Source organism: Ciconia boyciana, chromosome 5 (assembly GCF_034638445.1).
Source record: "Ciconia boyciana chromosome 5, ASM3463844v1, whole genome shotgun sequence".
Classification (NCBI taxonomy): Eukaryota; Metazoa; Chordata; class Aves; order Ciconiiformes; family Ciconiidae; genus Ciconia; species Ciconia boyciana.
Window position 1 is genome coordinate 15,022,451 of NC_132938.1, and position 21,707 is coordinate 15,044,157.

At 35.1% G+C, this 21,707-nt stretch overlaps 1 protein-coding gene across 3 annotated transcripts in view; it reads left to right on the forward strand.

The window, feature by feature from the left end:
* Window positions 1-21,707, forward strand: part of STX18 (syntaxin 18) — a 69,218-nt gene that overhangs the window by 41,673 nt on the left and 5,838 nt on the right. For all 3 annotated transcript variants that reach the window (XM_072862875.1, XM_072862877.1, XM_072862876.1), the window contains 5 exons: window positions 6,434-6,549; window positions 7,739-7,816; window positions 7,920-7,986; window positions 11,783-11,898; window positions 16,393-16,481. In XM_072862875.1, coding sequence (XP_072718976.1) covers window positions 6,434-6,549; window positions 7,739-7,816; window positions 7,920-7,986; window positions 11,783-11,898; window positions 16,393-16,481 — 466 coding nt within the window. The remainder of the gene's footprint in view (window positions 1-6,433; window positions 6,550-7,738; window positions 7,817-7,919; window positions 7,987-11,782; window positions 11,899-16,392; window positions 16,482-21,707) is intronic.

Here is a 21,707-nt window from a genome sequence, read left to right on the forward strand (position 1 = left end):
ACCAAGACAGTTTGTACATTTGTGTTAAATATAGTTCGAGGAACTAGCTGTAGTGCCCTAACACTTGGGAATTTGAAATGATCCTCTTGGGATTCCTCCACAGCCTCCAGTTTCTCTGACGGATCTTTCAAGGTTTAGACAGTTTAAAGACCAGTAGTTATTCCTACTGTTTTAATCAGACATTAGAAAGGAATTGAAAGTATTCTAGATTTTGACCACAGAACACCTCAGACATAAAAAGGAAAAACTTTGAGAGAGGAGCTTTCCATCTGGGATTATTAGACATCTACTTTATTGTCTTTTGCAACTATAGAGATACTTAGGTAGTTCATCAGTGTAGCATAGGTCGGTTCTGAGTAGAAATGATGCTTTTTCCATGGGATCTATGGGAAAGGCTGGATGGGTGGCTTCTGATGTGTCTTCATTACATGCTCCTGTGGTCCTTCTGTACAGTTAAGTGTTTGAACATTTCATATGTTGTTTATTGCAAATAATATAGTTGAAAAAAATTCTTAACAAATTATCTGTCTTAAAAAATAATGTTGGTGCCCAGTAATTATGGCTCTTGCCGTAGCATTTATCTACCTAGTAAAGCTGAAAAAAAAAGAAGCAATAAATCAGTTACATGTTTGCCACCTAATAGAAAATTGTTGAATGCTTACCCTGTGTTTTGTGGAGAGTGTTCCCTTGGCTTAACCAATAAAAGAAAAGAACTAGGCATTAAAGAACTCTAAAACTAGTGTCTTACTGGCTCCCCTACAATGCCAGACTGCTTTCTTGTCTTGACTTAATTGCATTTTTACAAGAAGCAAGGCTTTGTTATACTAAGATAGTAAAACATGTAGGTGATCTGTAAGGACTTTCTTCATGGAGGGGTATATAGTATTTTCTTGTTCTCCAGGGAATTATTTTCAAATTATTTCTCTTTTTTGATTGTACTAAGTTCATATATCACATTTTAGAAATAGTAATTCTTCATAGCAGCATTCTGGAATTTCTCAGCAATATTTTACAAAACTGAAAATACTAATTCAGGTATGCCTGTACTGCCTGTTCTAGTTGCTGAAGCTTCCTCACAGACTTAAAAAAAATAATTTAAATATCTTGTTGTGGAATGTTTTGTCATTTGAGTAGACAAGTTTTTACCTTGGATTTATGTCAGACAGCATTTGGATGGAAAAAGGCAGTAAATTAAAATATGGTAGATCACAAAACATAATAAATACTGTTTAAATCTAGTAGTTCAATAAGTTATAAATTATATAACATATATATGTTACATATATATAAATTATATGTATAAATTATATAACATTTATATAAGTTATAGTTAAATAAGAAATAAAATAACTTAAAACATACTAGATGCCCAAAGGGAAGAAGTTTAAAAATGTCTGCTGTATTTACAACTAAGGTTATACATGCATGTACATATGTGCATATACCCACACACTTATGTGTGTGTGAGCATTTATGTATATATTTGTAACACAATATCTGCAGGTGGTAAATTGCACATATCTGCTAAAACAGTACATATCAGTAGTTTAGAACTGGTTTATTTCAGCTTATTGCTTCTCTCTCTTTTGTAATATGTTGTTGGAGGAAAATCAAGTTTTTCTGCTTGATTTGGTGTCTTTATTGAATCAGTAAGCAGAAAATATTTTATGCACTAGCAGAAAGAGTTAGTAATTCCAAAAGCTGGTGTAATGCCTCCATCAGCTCTGGTTCCTTGTGCTTTGCCAGCAAAATAGGATCATAGAAATGATAGGCTGAAAGGAGCATGGCTGACACATTCAAAAAGAGAATGACTAGGTCATTCTAGCACTGTGTTTTGCTTGCTTTTAAATATTTTTCAGTGGAGATTCCATATCCTCCCTCTGCTTTTTCCTGTTTCCTTATCCATGCTACTAGTATTTTTTTTTTTTACACTAACTTATTTTGGTTTCTCCTCAGTCTCTTTTAGAATCAACAATTACAGTATATTTGGTTTTTCATACATGTTCTCTTTGACCTTTGATCGTACTGTTTCCTCTCCTTTGGACACTGTCCCAGTTGGTGTTGCAGTGAGGTGCTGAAATGAAACAAAACTCCATCTGAGGCCTTGCCCAAAGCTAACGATAGCAGAAAGATTAATTTGTAATGGATTATATTGCATTTATGCATACCATTGTAATAATGACTTTTTATGCAACAACATGTTGTTATGTTCGGTCTATGATCCAATATGATCCCAGATGACTTTCTGAAGAACTGTTCCCTAATCAGTTGTTCCCCATTCTCTGTGGGTTCAGATAATTGTTCCTGCTGCAATAAAGAACCTCTGACCACTCCTTACTCAAATTCTTTACGTCATTTCTCCAAGTTGGTGGTATTGTTTTAAATTGAAGTCTTGTTCTCTTGATACAGTTTTAATTCACTTAGCTTTATGCCTCTGCAAATTTAATAAGAGTATACTCCATTCTACTGTCTGAGTTGTTAATGAAAGTATTAAATAGCATCAGATTCAGGACAAACCCCTGTGGAACACAACTCGGTGTGTCCTTCTGTTTTGGTATATAACTACTCCAAATTCAGCTTTTCAAACAGTTTCACATCCATATGGTGCTTGTTTCTTCTAACTCATTTATTAGCTGGTAGCTTATGAGAATGTCATGTGAGATGGTAACAAAAGCCACACTAAAGAGAAGATATATAGCAATGATTGCTTTTCATCCATCCATAAGACCTGTTACTGCATCCCAGAAGTAAATTACACAGCATATGACTTATTCTTGATACATCTTGGCTACTGGTTATATTTTTGTTCTTTCCTGAGTACTTAAAAATCGTTTCATTATTTGTTCCTATATTTTCCTAGGCTGAGTAGTCTATAAGTACTGTCCTTTTTTTTTTTTTTTTTCTCCTTAACCCTATTTTTTAAAGATAGTTGCTATACTTCATCTTTTCATTGACCTAGCACTCACTCGTTCTCCCCTAATTCTTGGCAGTGAGGATACATCCTTTCATTTGATGAATTTCCTATTTTAGGTGTTTTTCTTAGTAATATTTGCAGAGTAATCTCTTGTTATCATTGGTATCCCTTGCAGAATTTCAAATTATCGTAATGTCATTTCTATACAAAAACTACTAGTTCACCTGAATTCTTTTCTGTTCCTTTTTAGGTTTCCCTTTTCTATGCAATTTAACCTACTAATTTTTCTAGACTATTGAAGTCTGCCTACTTGATGGCCACTGTCTTTATCTTGCTGTTCACCCACCTTAAAAATCACAAGTAACCCAAGTTGCCTTCCAGCCCAAGTTTCTCATGAAGCTTTCTCCTGTTGATTAGGATAAAAATCTAGAAGAATTTCTTTTCCCCCTTTCTCCCTTCTTTATCTGCATGCATTAGCCAGTGTGTGTCTTGGCTAATTCTTCTGATTGCTTCTGAAAAACCTGGTTTGTTTGACCTTCCTTGATTTTAGTGATGTGTCAGCTCATTGCTATGACACTGCCACTGCACTTCTGAGCAAGTATTTGTGTATCTGACATGCAGGACACAGCTGGATTTTTTTGTTCGGTTGGGTTTTTGGTTTTTGTGTTTTTGTTTTTCCTTGGCCTGTTCTTTTTAAATGTTCTTTTTACGGTAAGGCTAGAGGATGGTGATTAGATGGATTTTCAGTATAATCGCCATGTGCAGATTGACTGCAGAGTGCAATGGGGACTTCAGTACCCTGTTAGTACTAGTGGATGCCATATGTGTTTTGCCATAATGGAATGTGACCTGTATGACTCCATTCTTGCCTTCCCAAGGAGGCTGGGTTTCAGGTATCCTTGCCTCAGAGTGCCTTGACCAGCTCTTGTTCTAACGTGCTGGTACCAGACACTATGTAAACTGTAAGCAGTTATAAAAGAAAAAGTATTCTATTTTTTACTGGATTAAGCTGCATTATGCTACCTTTGAAGCTGTGAAACTCGTATTTAAGAATTTGATCTACCATATTTTTGTATTAGCAACTATGAAAAGTACCCGAACAACTCGTTTCCCAATGTTAAAGCTGTTAAAATTATCCTCAGTGTATCACTATATTACTACTAGTTACACTGTTAGTAAAAAATAAAGCATGCCTGAAGCAGGTTTTTTCATATGTATTTTTAAGTCTGATGTAAAATAAAATTATGGTTTGCATTTTTTAATCTTTATTTTACCCTGTAGTGTTAAAAAGTGCATTGAAAGCATAGAACTCTGCAAATACTACAAAGCTGGGCAGGGTACAAGAACCTAGACGTATAAAGACAAGAACTTTATACTCTGTTTGGTAGCAGACCAGCCAGAATTTATTATTGTAATCTGAAATAGAATAGTGGAGATTTTTTTTTTCTTCATCAAGGGGCCATCATGAAGCTGTTACTCCATCCTAATTTTCCATCTGAATCTGTGCGCCCTAACATTCTCAAGTAACTCTCTAGGCGTGGATTGCTGAACGATGTTATGTATTATCCCATACCAGATGATCTTAATGGTCCCCTTCTGTCTGGGCCTGTGCGGTGATGGATGTAAGAATGGATTTTCTGGCTTTACACATGCTGAGAACTTGCTTATGCCACAGACTAGTAATAAAAAGCCCCATCTATGTAAGCTGTGCAAAGGGAGTGGGGGAGAGATCTGTCCTAATACCTTTAACAATATAAGTTATCTTATATTGCATGTATATCAATATGTCATCTTAAACAGGCTGTGGAAAGCCTTTCCATCAGATGTCTCTAAAATCAGACTATTTCAAATCTTTCATCATTCAGAAGTGGCTTTCTCAGAAAGTGCAAATTAGAGTTACAGCTTAGAAGACCACTGATTACAGTTGCAATAGGGATTTTGCCATGAAAAACCCATATGAAACCCATCTGTCCTGACCAAAGGAGAGCAATTTAGCTAGTAAAATATAAATGGAAATACTATATATGTCTGCTTTTCTCTAAGTTTTCTGTAAGTTTTATAAAAAATAATTTTATAACATTTAGAATAGTTTTAACGAGAGGGGGGAAAAAAAATCCTGATGTTTAGATGTCAAATGCATGACAGTGTTGGAAACAAACAAGTGAAATACAGAATATTACTTCTAATTAGTTTGCCTTACTGTTTGTTGGCTAATGTGTGCTTGTGTACTAGCTGGCCAGGAAGCAGAAATTAATTTGGGAATTAAGACATTTTGGTATTATACTCAGGGACATTAGAGTAAGCTTAAAACTTTGTGGAGGAGATCTGGGAGACCCACGATGACAGTACATTGAAGATGTGGGAAGGAGCTGGTGGTTTTGTATGTGATGAGAGATGATGCGACGGGGTGATGCAAATTGGTTGTAGGCATTCCCTTGGCAGGGATTGCAGCAGACACAGGGAAGAATTGGCATTATTGCAGTGAAGTATGTGAGATCTCTAAGGGTATCAGGCTAGCTTTGCATATTGAAGATCCTTTCTTTTTACTTGTATTACTGCATTAATATAGTTGCATTATACATACCTTCAACAAGTGGGAAATTTTCACATATAAATAAAAATTAAATTAAAATGAGGGTATGAGTTGAGGTTTTTCTTCCCGTTTTTTAAGATGAATATAATAGGCTGTGATGACTGTATCATCCAGAAACCCAAGATGAACATAAGATAAGCTGCTGTAGCAAAGTTTTATTATCCTGTCATCTATGGCTGTGGAAACACTGTTAAATACCTTTATGCACTATGTTTTTCTGGTGGTTATCTATAGTGTGTTAATATTTTACTGACAGGCCTCCATTTTTATTAATTTAGTAACAAAAAGATCTATTAATCCTATTAGAAAATATTAAATCATAATATATAATCTAAAATAGAAATAACAGGAACAGGTTTTCATAAATCTTATAATTGACTTGATATTTAAAAATGTGCATTATTTTCCAATATTCTTCTTTACTATGGTTTGAATTCACAGGTTTCATAGTACAGCTACTTTGAAAATGAAGCTCAGTATTTAGGATAATGAAAACATACATTTAAGTAAAATAAGTTCAAATTTTTTTGGCTTCTTTCAGCATTTGAGCTATTCCTTTATCCTACTTGTTTTGGTGTTTTTAGACTTGAAATACGCCTCCTTGGAATAAGTACTGAGGGTAATGGTATATTTTCTAGTTCTATTTTCTCCTTGTCTGCTCAGTATTCGATTATGTAGGAGATTATAGCATATATTGCTTTTTCTACATCTTTTACCAGTCAAAAAATGTTTTATAAAACCTTTCAGCTTTATAGAAGTGGCATTTTTATCAGTGATGGTTATTGTACTTTTTACTTCTTTTTCTGTGAAAATCAGTGTTGCAGAAAAGCTTCTGTGGAGATGGTAAGTGGGAAGAAGGTCTAAAATGTGTACTTGTAGATTTTATGTTGGGGATTTCTTAAGTGACAGTTTATTTTGTTTCTCAGCCATATTATGTCTGAGTATGTGAGGATGACAGATACAGAGCGTGATCAGATAGATCAAGATGCTCAGATATTTATGAGGACGTGTGCCGATGCCATTCATCAGCTGAGAACAGAAGGTAAACTGAGCAACTCTTAAATGTTTGTTTGGTGTTTGGTTTTTTGTTTGTTTTTTGTTGTTGTTGTTTGGGGGTTGGATTTTTTGTTGTTTTGGTTTTTTTACTTATTGATAAAGGGTAATATAATGCTGAATATTGGATGGTGAATCTGAAATGCATTTGGAAAGAGATTGGTGAAGTCTCATTGCCTTTTTCTTTGCATCTGGGTTATCCCATTAGCTGATTATTACTCTACTTAATTTTCTTTAATGTTAGTGGAAGGAGAAGCCAGAGCATAGAATTCTGTTTATTTGTTCAAATACAGTAATTAGCAAGTGTAAAAAAAGATAGTCTTAAATATTTACTACTTGAATAGTAATCTAGCACTGTGGCACAGAGGCCTGAACCAAAGCTCGCTAAATTCAATGGTTGTCTCTATCTACCTTGTCCACTTGTAAGGTATTACAAGTAGTCTTTCCAAGTTTGAGATAATTAAAGAACTTCAACAGAATCCTGGTAAAGTAATAGCATTTTTGACAACTTGAGAATGGGATCATACCTCTACAACATTATCTTTTGAAAGTTGTAGAGAGAACTTTTGTTTTGCCATTTTCAAGTTGACTTGCTGTATGTGTGTGTTTTATCAATATACGAAAGATTTTCATCAGCTTTGAAATGCCATCTAAACCCAGTTGTAGCATTATTCAGAATCATTGAGTCAGTCACGCATGGGAATTGCATAGTATCAAAATAAGAAATATTAATACATGTGAATTAAAAGGATGCTTGACACAGTAAATCCCAAAGATTTCCGCATAGTCTGTACACTGGAGAATTTAAAGTGTTAGAAGTTCAATATTTTAAGCAAGTTAAATCTCTAGATCTGTTTTGCTATGCTTAGCGTGGTGACATCTATTCTTGTTCAGAAATTGAATTGACATAATATGACTCAGTGGCATATATAACAAATCAATAACATAAATATTGTAAGACGCTAGTTGTTTTCAGCTTTTGGTTTGTTGTAATGATTTGCTGTTTTACAGAACCTGTATTTAAATATAGCTATGTTTAAAATAAATACTAATATATAACATATAATCAAGAGCCTATTAAAATTTTATATGACTTGTGTATCAACTGAAAACGCAAACTTTTGTGCAATTCAGTAAAAAGTTAAAAGATTGTGTTATGTCTTTCTTTTTTATTTCAGCACACAAGGGTGTCCAGTCTGCTCAGGTAAAGGAGCACAGAACAGCTGTCTTGGACTTCATTGAAGATTACTTAAAAAGTACTTAGTATTTATTGAATGGTTAAAAATGAATGATTGTGTTTTCCAAGAAAGAAATCGTGCTTTTCTAACCTGAAGTTTTGTTTACTGCTATCTTGAACAGGAGTGTGTAAGCTGTATTCTGAACAAAGAGCCATCCGAGTTAAGCGAGTGATAGATAAGAAGAGACTGTGAGTAATGTCAGAAAATAGTTTAACTGTGCCTTTCATTTGTAGGACATTCAACAAAACTGTTACTCATGTTTAGATTCTAAGCAGATTGTTTTAATGGAAATCTGTAGTTGGATGAGCAACTTCTGCTGTCAGCAGGTGCATTCCAGGGCTCTTTTACACTTCTGGCATGTGAAGTTAAGTCTGTAAATGGCAGAGTGCCAATATAGTGTTGTACTTCTCATTTATGTTAAATGATTAAAGCACCGGATCAGTAAAATGTGGGTTGATAAACCTGTTGGACTTCTACAAATGCAACAAAATATTTTGTGTGTCCCATTAAGTAATATTCTGCATAAAATAATTTAGAATGAAATCCTGCACGCTGGTAATATGTCTCAAAGATGCTATTTAGGATACTGTTTAGGTACAAGAGATGGTCACTTCTCTCTCCTGTTCTCTTTCTTTTTGTCTCTTTTTTTGTCTTTTTTTTTTTAAGCCACTATCTTTCTACTAAAACAAGTGATTATGCTGTGAATAAACGCTACTTGAGATGGCAGGTCTTCATGGCGAGTAGAAACATGATTAAAATAAAAATCTTGAATGTAACTTCTTAACTGAAACAAAAGAGTTTCTGCTTCCTATCGTGGCATACGTTCAGGCTGCTAATGTAGACGTGAAAATGTCTAGGAGAAGTTAAAGATGATGTGCTTGCTGGCTTTTTGGTCTGGCTTGGTTTTGGTTGGGTTTGTAGGTTTTTTTTTTTCCAGTCAAGTATCAAAACCCATACTTTTTCACTTTCTTTTTCTGTATGCTCCCAGGTGTAAGAATGTCAGGGAGAAGGAAGAGGTTTGCGATTTATTTAATACCTGAAAGGCTTTCCATGTCTTCTCAATCTGCATTATTTGAATTCTAACCTTAAGTTCCATTATGTACATTTTAATTTAAAAATAACAAATTCTAGAACATACACATCAATAAATAAATTATTGAGTGTTTTTCCAAGACTTCATGCTGCTTTATCAGTTTGGTGTTTGGCTCGACCAGCTATTTACATTGAAACTAGAGAGATGTTTTCAAAAGTCCATAAGTACATTTTATTCAGAGTGATTCAGCATGATTAAGCACAACTAGATTCACTCAAATATATCCTCCTAAGACACAAATAGTAGTACGAGCCAAAACCAAGTAAACACAATACCCCAAACCAGTTCTGAATTTTGGTAAGAAGTAATGAGAGAAAAGTAAGGCATTGGTATTTTTGTAACTCGCATAACTTTTCAGAAAAAACATACAGAAACAAACTGTGTGATATTTTTTGTGTGTAAAAATACATAACCTTGACAGTATTCTTCACGCTGAAGAACTTCAAAGACAGATAGCATGGTTCCTGCAATTATAGAATGTGCTAACAAATACCAGCTCTTCTGTTTGTTGTACTCTTATATTATTGTTTCCACATGAAATCCTAGGTTCAAGATTTCTCAGATGACTAAACAGAGAAAACAGCTCAATTTGTGTGTATGATATATGCTAAATGTGGAGCAATGAAAGAGCTACTTCAGAAGTTAGAATACCACTTAAATAAAGAGTAGTAAGGCATTAAAAAATACCCCAGAAGATGCAGTGCTTTTATGTAACATTGGAGAATACCGCTTTGCCTCTTTTTACGGATGTAAGAACTAGAAAACAGATGTTGACCAGGTGGAGTCTGTATGCGTTGCAGATGTGATGTAATGGCTAAATTGTCATTTAAATTAAAATTCAATTTAAATAAATCACAGGGCATAAACCAATCTTTATGATGACTTGAAGAAAAATTGTCTTTTTTCATATGCCTTCAACTAGTTGATTCATAATTTCCCCAAGGATTTCAGCAGATGCTTTATGTGATAATAAGAACGTGTTCTATCACTTAAAAGAACTAGGCATTCTTTAAATAGTGCATCCCAGGCATTTTGTTAGTTTTTAATTGAAAACTTCATACATTAGCATACTGTGCAAAGTAAGGACAACAAATGATAAAGGAATACATTTCTTTAAAAGAATCCTAGTGCAGATCTTTCCTGCAATTTAGTCAATTTAAAATATGTGTGCATCAGACAATACTGAAAGGTTTGCAGTAGAAATATACTTCATCATGTTTCCTTTTATATTGATAAACATCCTAAGCTCTTCAATAAATTGCTTGAGTGTTACAGTCTTCTCACATAAGTTGCCTTTATGTATTAACTCATATTTTTTGATTAAAAAATTCTGCCAATTACATAGGACTAGTTCCCCAGAATGAAAAGTTGAGAAATAGAAACACAAGCAGCTTTTTCTGTAAAGGTACTTGGTTGTGATTTTCAGTTTTTATGTTTATTGGTATTCAAAATTATATTTCATTTGAATTTTAAACTTCTTTTTCCATTAGCATATCTTGTGAATTATGTATGCAATTATTCAAATCAAGCTGATATTTTTATTATCTGGGGAACTGGTGTTTTATTAGTATCAGAACTATTATTTGAACTGCATGGACATCCAGATAAGTCTTTTTTTCCTTCATTATTAGACAAATTTGGGACTTGAGAGGGAGGAGATGAGAGAAGAGGAGTTCTTTTTTTGTAAAATGACCAAAAGCCCAGTACTTGCAGAGTTTTTAGAACTAAGAAAGGTTCCCTGTTACTGCTTTTTCTTGTTTAAATAACATAGTCACTCAGTGATGACTAATGCATTATATTCTGTTTTTCTCAGAATTTTCTAATTATCAGTTAGAATTTAGACACAATACGAAGAAGGAAAGGAACACAAAATGCAACACCTTCTGTTAAGCAGCAGGGGAAGATTGCAGATCATAATGAGATTAACTGTTGATTATGTTTGAGAGGGGAGGAAGTGATGAAGGTGGCACAGCAGGTGATTTCAGCCCATTGCTTTTTGGTTTTTTGTTCTTTACCTTCTCTAACAGTGTAATTGCTAAGCATTTAACTGTCTACTATGTAGCAGTTACAGAATTCATTGTAGACAACAATAAACCACAGAAGTTTACTGGAAAAAATACGTTGTCACTAATTTTGAACTTATTTTTGGTGCTATAGTGAAACATACTTGACAAGTACTTAATATATAATCACTGAATATGCTTCTCATTTTTTTTGCATTGCCTTTATATTAAAATTACATAGCAGGGACTTAGATGTAGTGTATATCTGTCCACTGCATATGTTTTTTTCTTTTCCTTGCTTCTAAATGCTCTATTGTGTCTTTTGGCAGACAAGGTAAAGATCACTTTCATCCTGGTTAAACTATTCTTTATGCTAGTTAAATAAAAGTACTTTTTTCAGGAAAAAGCTAATTCTGTTGTATTTTCTTACTTTTCCTTTGTGACAATTGACAATATAAAATAAAATTGTAATTATTACTTGGGGGGGGGGAGGAGAAGTAGTGGTGTTGGCTATTGCTACTAAAAAGAATTTTCAGTATGACCAAAATGTTGTTTGTTTGGTTCTTTTAAAATATATATATATTAATACACTGGATTTTTGAAAGGAAGTTTAATAAAATGTTTGTGGTTTTATGCTATAGCCTTCAAAATTCTCCTCAATTCTGAACATGTAGTGTGGTTTTTTTCAGGAATACTGTTCATGCTTTCTTTGCTTTAGTAATAATATTTCAGTGAAAGTTGCGAAGTACATTTTGTATCTTGGCTGGGAAATCTTTACTGTGAAGTTTGTAAGAGTTAGTGCTGAATTTAATAATCTGTGGTTGTTCTCATTTTACAGAAAGTCAACTGTGTAATATCAGTTTAAATTATAGGCTCTTGTGCTTCTAGGTCCAGACTTGAACCTGACCAGAGCAACGTGTCCAAATCATCTCTTTCCCCTGGAAAATCATCACAGAATCTTTTAGATGATTCTGAAGAAAAACCTTCTGCTGAAGAAAGCAAAGGTAAGAATAAAACGTAGTTATATTTTGCTTTTTGTGGCAAGGCCTGTCTGTTCAATAGTACTTTCTTCACATTACAAGGGCCTGCTTCTGTGACTTGCACCTTTTCTATTTTCACCTTCTCTCAGTTGATCAGGCTTTTGTGAAGCACATTGTGAGACTGAGGAAGCAAAATCTTGAACTTTTTGACATGCTGTTTCCAACCAGCTAAAAAAGTCTTATGCCTTGCTGGATTCCTCATCCTCTCAATAAACTCTGTGTGAACTCTCCTTTTTATTTATTTTTATCAATATCCATCTACTTACATGTCTTCTGAGATCTGTCTGATTTTTTTCCACATTCCTTTCACTGATGGCAAGGAATTAGAAAGTAGCTTAATGACTTTCTGGGAACATTTTCTAGTTTTTAAGCACAGAGACCTTGAGTTGGACACCTCTACAGTAGGAACTTGAAGGTAGAATATGCTCATAGAGGGGAGGTTACTGGCTGGCCAGATCCAGTAGTTCTGGGGATGATGTTCTCCACAGCATTGAGTTTCCCTATTGGAAGGATTGCATCTCATGTTTTAGTGGGCAGGAGATAGCCAGAAGTCCAAAGCAGTATCTCTGACTCCAGGGTCATTTCAGCTGGTGCCGTTCTTGACAGGACTTGTGAACACTGCTTCTGATTCTTTGGTGGCCTGCTTCTGAGGCCAGGGGATGCAAGTCCCTTCTCTTAGCCATTTCAGTCTGTCCTGGGATGTGTACACTGGCAGAACTTCGGAGTACCACCACTATGCAGATAATTTCAGGTTTCATACCTAAATAGAAATCTTGTTTCTGTGATTCTGGAATTGCTTTCCCTGGCTTGAGTTCTTCTGCTTGTGCTGTCTAGAGGAGTCCAAGGTACCCTGTGATTTACGGCGTGAAAATCATTTTTGGAAACAAACTGTATGAAATGTGACACTACATTGGGATAATACTTCATCAAGATAGAAGAAATGCACTGGATAGGCATATTATTCTGATAATCAGTTATTGTTTCTTCGGTGATTTTTATTAAAAGAGTAAAGTTCCTCTGGCTGGTGACTTTAGGGCCATACAAAGGGTGGATTCATGTGAAGTGGGTACTCCGTTTCTGGATAAAGACTCTAATGCTGAGTTACATCATAGTGTGCAAACGGTTTCATTTTCTGATACGGTATTGCTTATCTTCCTAACCAGTTTGTACTTCTGCCCCCCTATCAGTATGTTGGGGGGGGGGGGTCCCCTGACACTGAATTTATTGTAAGAAGTAAAGGTTTTGATGATATGTCATTTCTAGCACTTACTACATTTTTATAGTATGTCTTAAGCGATGCAGCACACAGGCACATAGATGAGTTTCACCTTAACACGATATCAGTGTTTTGCAGCTGTGAGCTAGTGCCAGCAGAGAGGCAGCAGTGTAGTAGCATCTTCATTGCCCTGTGCTCTTTCTTTGTTACTGAATGTCTCCACAATCTCTGAAAGTGTGCACTCCCACCACATAGTGTCATCACAATTTTTAGCTCCAAAAACCTGTACCACATTGTCAAAAACACTGTTCTTTGGTTGCCTTGGACACAGCAAACCATTGCAATAAACAGAAATGAAGCTTTGTTTCTTGCACATTAATTTTGATTACTCCCGTTTTCACTTTTATGAGTTTATGCTTTAATTTTTTATGAGAAAGTAGAGGTGCCATCACATAAGTGATGCTGATGCAGTATTTATGATGGATTGCTGACTAGTCTTTGAGAAAACTGTGAAACTTGTATATCAAAATAAATCTGTCTGAAATAGTTTGTAAATGCACACAGCCTGTGATTCCTCACATAAGTGTAAGTGTTGGTTGCTGCTGCTTGTAGAGATCAGCCTTGACTTCGCTGGTAGGTGGTTGTCGAAGCATGGGAATAGCATGAACAAGATGACTAGGAAACAAGCAGCTCAGTTTAAATCTTGTAGCCTTTGATAATTTTTTTTTTTTACAAGTAACTTTTCAAATTTTTAAGAAATTGGAGAAATTATCATGTTTAGAAATAAACTGTTTCATCCTCAGGATGTTGGTGGTTTAGAGAATGCTGATCACCTGTATTTATGAATTAGCCATCATTAGCATGCGTGGGTCCCTTGCATAAATATCTCAGCTGTAAAGATAGTTCTTCTGAGAGCAGCTTGTGGTCCTGTCCTTAAATTGAAAGTTATGATGAACAGCTGAATGTCCTACTTGGCGTGCTGAAGCACAACTTGGGTTTTGTCTATTTTTTTTGGCAGAAACCAAAGCAAAATGTGATTACTTTTGTTTTGAGGCAAAGCACCTGTTTACATTAGAATTATACCGGACATGCCTCATGGTAGGAAAATTAGTCTCTCCGGAGATGGCTTTTATATGCTGACAGTATTTATTTGCGTATTACAAATTTGATATTTAGTTTATGGAAATAAATGTAAATAATGAGTAGCTTTTGAACTGGTCCACAAGCTTAGCAGCTGTCTCCTTTCAGCATGGGAAAGGGTTCAGAGGATTTGTTCATTACTTTGTATCTCTGTCGTGCATTAACTACTTCTCTTTCTGCAAAAGAAATGTAGCTTGGCTTTTGCTGGATGAATTGTAGAAAAGCATTAATGTCAGCTCCATGAAAGCTGCAGAACAACTTTCCCAGTAGCCAGAAACATACTGCAGTGACAGGAGGAACCCTGGGGAGGTATGTGTTTCTCACTTACCTCTTACCAGAAGTATATTTGCTTATTAGCAATCACATTGGATACAGGTGCTGGTTTTTTAACAGTGCTGACAGCCCAAAAGTAATTGGCTCCTCTGGGATAAAATAGGAATATATCATATTTCTTGGCTCCATGAACTAATTTTCTTATTTTCTTTGAGTCCAGGAAATAATTCAATATAATTTTGATATAATGTAAATACAATGATTACCTAAACAAATAAGTTTTGTGTTTCTGTGAAATAGGCTTGAAATACTGATGTTACCCCATGGAAAACAGAGTTGAATCCTTTCTAAACAATCTTTAAAGATATTCTTGGTTTTATTTCTTATTATTTGTAAGAAAGAACAGATCTATTTTGGGGGTTGGTTTTTTTGTCTGCTTTTTAAAAAAAATTTACTGTATTCCTTATCCACATCCCTCATTTGTAACATTGTCATTGTTTGTACATCCTGGTTTGGTTGTTGGGGAGCAAAATGTAAGTTTATAAAGGAGACATAAAACAATACTATTTTATAATATTTATTTTTCAAGAGTTTTCACAAATATTATAATGAAGAATAAATCCTTTTCATATATTTGTTTATAAATAGGACTGTTCCTTTCAGAGGCTTCCCAAGAGAAGTCAGTATCTGATGACAATGCATCAGTGCTCCTTATGCAATTGAAAAAAACTAGGTTTAGAAGGCTATGAAAAACCAAACCAAAATACTTACAAATGCCTGAAAAAATGACTGGGATAAATAGGAAGTCTGAAATCTATGAAAAAGTAAAAACTAAATCTTTCTGTATTTTAATTTGCAACCTGCATCTGATAAGTCAAAGCAGGTTCAGCTTTGATCCATTGTGAGGTTTGGTGCAAATCTCTCTTTTGGGTTTTGTAAAAGTGTCATAGCCAGTGGGGAGAAGGGAGGCCTTCTCAAGAGTGCAGTCTTGTCGTTAGGATTTTGAACACTGATGCTAGAACAGCTTCAGAAACAGTAGGTTTCTGTAGCGTAGTTTCTTCTCTTTCCCATTCTAACTTCTTTGTCTGTAATCAGAAGTATATAATTAAGCCTAAAAATAAATCTTCCAGAAGGGAATATCCCAGAAATAGCCGTTCAAGCTCTTTTGTTCCCAACTCCTGCTAAGATTTATGCAGATGATTAGCTTTAATCAAAGGGGAAGTACTATTGAAATCAATGAAGCAGCTATGATGTGTAAGGGTTAGTTTGTGGGTTCAGATCTCATTCCTGTTATGCGCAGGAAGACCCCTTGCACAGCATGCTGTAAGATTTGCACTGTAATGTGCAGTTTGAACAGCTTGAGAAAATAGAGTTTGTCCTGTGAACTTTGCTCAAAATGTCTTTGAGATTCTGTTTTTACTTTTTGGAATGAGGAGCTGGTGGTTCTGTCAAGTCTCACTGGAAGATAATAGTTTGCATATAGACTGTCATTTTGAAAACTGTGTTTTCTTCTGTTAAAAGACAAATGCTGCAGTATTTTGTGTCCTAAGAAGTCTTAGCACATTGTGAGTTGTTTTACATCCTTCACTGTCAATATATTAGTGCAGCTCCTCATAGTTCACAAAATTAAACATATGCGTAGACTCTTGTCCCAGTTTAGAAGTTAAATGTTATTGGTGTAATTTTGTGCTGTAAATATAGGGTAAATCTCAGTTAATGACAAATGAGATATAACAATTTCATCAGGGTTCTGAAATGGATGAAAAATGATTTTCACTTCACTATTCAGTGTCCTGCATTGTCTCAAGTGTTTGATGGTTCTTCTACAGACAGGAATCTGCCTGATGCCCAGAGTAATCTTGGATTATGGGGGGACGGCAAAGGTGAAGATGAGCTGTCACCTGAAGAAATACAAATGGTAAGTATATCTTGTGTCTTATTATCCATTTTATTATATTTTCTGCTGTATTCATATGTGTTAAGAAAGTAGATTCACCCAAATTCATTGTCAACTTTCATTTTATGGAGAATAATGCTATAACAAGATATACCTTTTGCACATGGCTTCCTGGTTCTTCTGGTAGCAGCTAATATTTAAAATTGCTACAAAATACTTACATGGAGCCATGACATTAGTAACAACTACTTTTCAGCAATTGAAATAAAAATTGTTTTTAAAATTACAATTATGAATTGCTTTTTTTAGTCAAGAAACAATAGAAGTCAGGGCAACATCAGAAAAAGCATTATGAAACTTCTGAAAGAATGAAGCGTTGGCCGTTTTTTACTTAGACTACTTCTAAAACACATCCTTAAATAGTTATACTATTTAAGTATAACTATGAAGTTATACTTCATTTTATTCCTTTTTATTTTTTTGGATTATCAAAATCAGATTGGTTTACTAGAAGGAATAGCTACAAGCTTTCTGTCACAACCAAATCTCACGAATTTTACCTTTTCTGCATTTCCCCATTATCAGCATGTTTACGTGTTGTCTGATCCAATTCTGCTTACAGTTGAACTGATACAATACAAAACTTCTGACATAGGCATGATTGCTGACAACCTACCTGTTAGACTTTTTGATATTCCTAAAACTTATCGTTTTGAACATGGCTCAAAATTCTTAGAAAACCTCTGTACATTAGCACACATTGCCTTGTTTTATATAAAGAAAGAAAAACTGATTTACAACTAGCCAGTAGATGTGCAGTTTTCAAAATGGTGAGCTTTACTAAGGCAAAGGGCTGCTGCAGTATGAATATGTGAAGCTTCCTTGGCAGTGATTAGAGATGTTCCCAAACACAATATGCATCACTCTTCCCATCAGAGATGAGTAAGTTGCACATAATTATGGTATGGTTTGTCAAAGAGAAAAGGTTCTTCTGAGGCTGCTCTTGATGCTCTCATATTGTTCTTGAGTGCCAGTCTGAAATCTAAAGGCTTACTCCTGCTTTCTGTTTCCCTTTTAAAGAGAATTCTTTACGTATTTTCATTCTTCTGTGTTTAGGCACAATATTATTAGCCCCCTTGCTGTAAGCTTCCAGAGGATCAGGAGGAAACAAGCATCAGAGGTGATGGCTCTGAGACAGGGCTTACTAGTAACTGACTCCTAAATGTGGGATTGCTTTTTGTAGGCATCATACTGTAATTAAGTTTTAAACATGTTACATCCCTTGTCATGGTACTTTGGGAATAAATACATTTCTTTTTCATGAAATCCTTTTATACTTTTTAGAGTAAGGCCCCAGATACCTCACGACTCAGATGAGTTGGAAGTCTGTGAGTTTTGTTCTGTTTCTGTTATCAAGACTGAAGAAAGATAAACATCTTCAAATGCTGATTTTTGCCCACCGAGGATTTGAATTTTTCCCTGGAATAAGTTTTCTTTATTGACTTGTGAGGGGGAGTGATTCCAGGCCTAAGTAAGAGAAAAATCTATGTTCATAGTTTAATGCTTTGAAGGATTTCTAGACTCCTAAATCTCCAATCCTAAACTGCTTCTTATTAGGCATTTGGACAGCTCTTCCTAGGGGAGAACCAACAGACTTTTTTTTAAAAAACATTATTATTCTTTACCCATTCAGAGCTCTCCTGTGCTATGCTTTTTTGTATTATTACATATTTTTTAAACTTTTACTGGTTGTTTTACACTGATTTACTTTTGTGCTTTCAGGAGTTGCACTTCCTGTGAAAAGTGGTATAAAAATAACACTGATGCTCCAAATTAAACTTTTATCTCAGATAGACTATAATAAGTCCTTTTCCTAGCTTATGCAGTTCTGCCTATAGTTTGCAAGAAAATTTATAGGGTATAACAATGCCTTGATGTCAGTGCCATGATTAAGCCTAGAAACATGACTTGTGCTGGAAACTTTAGATCTCAGCTTTAAGTTTATCAGTCTGCTCCATGGGAAGAGAGAGACAAATTTACTAGTCTGTTTAGAGAAGCAGAAGATCAAAATGACACCAAAATAAAAATAACATACTTTGAAGTCCTATATATATTAATACACTGAAATAGTTACTGCTCTTGTGCCATAGCTTATTCTTAAATTTCCATGTGTGAATTTACATTTAAAATTTATTTTTGTTATGTATTCTCAGTACTTGTGTTTTAGTACTGATACTAGGAAACTAGAATTGAAAAAAGCATACAAAGGGAAGTTACCACTAGAACAGCCTCCTCTCTGCTTATAATTTATTCTGAGTTTTGCAGAAAGCTGGTTCTGAGCTGGATGTCTGAATCTCCTGTTGAATCTTGCTGTGGTTCTGATCCCACCCAGAGCTGTTCTTGCCTGTTGTACCTCACTGCAGGCTGACAGTGTGACCACCAGTAGTCAGGACTGTCTGTATCTCAGGTGCTTCTCACACTGACTGGGAGTCTGTGCTTCTGGCACTGTTGTGAAGAAATACAGGCTTGCTTTCTACCTCTCCTAAAAATTAACAAGCATCAGTTACTTCCATGTTATGCCTTGGAAGGAGTCTACATTTATTATGATTTAAAAGAAAAGTGAGTCTGCATTCATGGCAGTGTTAATACAGACATTTTTTTCGTTCTCCACCAGTTGTCAAGTAGAAAACGAGCTGATTGTTTCTAGTTATAGTTAATGTCCCGCAATGAGGGTCATTTCTTGTCAGATAAGTTTTTTACCGTTGGATTGGGTTGCATATTATTGGAGTTGTCAAACTGTAGACAGAGTTGTATATTGGTGTAATATGTATATGTGCACAGCAGAGTTTCAAATGTAAATGTTGCCACTAACATGTTGATGCTCAGAGCTGAGCAAGCCATCACTCTGTTCTGTGGACCTAACGCGATTTTTTTTTTTAAAGGGATTGTTTTTTTTTTCATTTTATGAACACTATAATTAGCTAACTTACAAAGGCTAAGGATGTATATGGTGACTATTCCACAGCGAAACTGCTCTGTCAGTGCATCTTTGAGGAAACTTATAGCTAAGAGTTGGCCTTTATTAGTAAAAGCTAGATACTGTATAATTGCACTCCTAACAGACTTTAAAGTCATTGGATCCATTATTCTAATTTTAAGGTAAATTTGGGTCCAAGGTGTAAATATAGGTGTAACTAGGAAATAATTTGAGTATTTGAATGTGCTTTTTTTTTTAATTGCTTGCATAAATTCTTCATACTAACTTGGCAATATTTAATGACTTCATCATGCTTTTAACGCAGGAATCAAAGGGTCTTTACAAACGCGTAACAAATCCTCACAGTTTTAGTTAATTTATTCACTCAAAGGACAGTTAATTATTTCTCCTCTGCATTATGTTTGCTGTTACAGAGAAGTTAATTTCTACTTTTTGAACATTTGATTTGTGAAGCGTGGACCAACTGCATTTGAGTTACTCAGAAAATCCAGCAGTTCTCAGAAGAGGGTAGGGTGCAGTGTAGAAACTGCTGTGTTGGTTTTAAATTGGAATGTGTTGTGTCAAATCATACTTAACAATTCTCAATCATGGTTCCGTGATCCTTCCTGTGGGTAAAATAATGAATTAAAGTCCTATCATATTGCTACAGCAGCAATTTCTATCAGTATTTTCCCCACAGGAGAGAGCTTTACATTGTTCAAAATGGTTGCAGGCTATTGTATGATTTGCACAATAAATTTCAGTTTATAACCCTGAGTACAGGTATATTCATGGTTTTTATAGTTATTGTGAGCAGATGTCTTGTGGTTGCATTGAGTGAAAAAATATCTGGTTCTGCTGTTGGAGTTGTGAAAATATCTAATTTTCCCTGACTTTATCTTTGTTTGTTTGTTTTTGTCTTAACTTCAGGTACAGTACATATAATGACTTATCTCATGGGATAACAAAAAAGAACTGTGATTCTCTTCTACGCATTAGATTTTTAGACATATCTTAAGCAGTTTGTCACTTTATGCCATACTTTGGTAACAGAATATTTCACTGTCATAAAAGAGGCTACTTTAATAAGCCATAAATCACTGAGCTATACTGATCGCTAGAGTTTGGCTTATGTTCCCATCTTGTAAATCCCTTTGTGACACACTGGCATATGATGTGTTCTGTGCTCTAACCTTTTGTTCAATTGACTGTTTTAGCATATCTGTTTTACCGCTGTCTGCACCAAGTGGTCCATCAGCCATGATTTCAAATTGCAAAGATCATTTAGCAGTTTACAAGGCAATCCATGCCAGTGGAGGGTTTCAAATATCAAAGGGACTTTTTAAAGAATACTTTCTCAAGTGGATTTGTGCTATTTGTAAGGGATTAAAATCATTCACTGTTTCTTTATTGAAAATTTGCCTTCTAAATGAGTTATCATCTCAGTTTCTAAGGCAGCAAAATAGGGAATTTTGACGTTGAATATTTGTGCAGAAATACTTATCCTTACGGAAGTCAGAAAAATAATTACAGTTTGTTGGCCCCATTTAGTCACGTAAGGACCAACCAGTCAACTCGGTGCTAAATCTCATGGCTCTATTTCATTGCTCTGTTCCTTGGCTTTGTTCTGAGGTGACTCCACTAAAACCAGAGACATAGAGTGGTGTGAACGTAAAGGAGTGCAGTGATGAAACACCTTTAACCATCCGCTGCTGTGAAGTAAATATCACTGTATTAGTCAATTATATTCTAACAAATGCTCTGCTCTGTAGGAGAAGACAGTACAGACAGCAGCGACAATGACATTTGAATGTATTGCAACACTGATACTTTTTTTATTTAACAAAACCATTGGATCTTTAGGGTGGAAATCAATGGGACTTCAGGGAGCTGTGCACTATGTTCCTCTCTGTTCCCCCTCGACCCATGGGGCTGGGCTCCTTCCCCGAGGCCTCTACCCCACAGTGAAGGTGACCGTCGCCAACAGCCCTCCTCCTCATCTGTGATCTTGGACTCTCTGGAGTCCTTTAACTGAGGAGAGAAAGCTGTTCTTGCCAATCAGGTAGATAGTGAACCTCTAGTACAAAAATAAATTTGTATTTTAAAAGAAATAATGAAAAATTATTTTTTTATTCTTCATGACATTTCTTCATGACTTAATTTTTTTATTCTTCATTGCCTATGTCAGAAGACTAAACCTTTTTCTATGAGATTCAGTTACCCTTCTTTGAACATACCTGTCATTTCACACTCCTGCCGAATTAAACCTA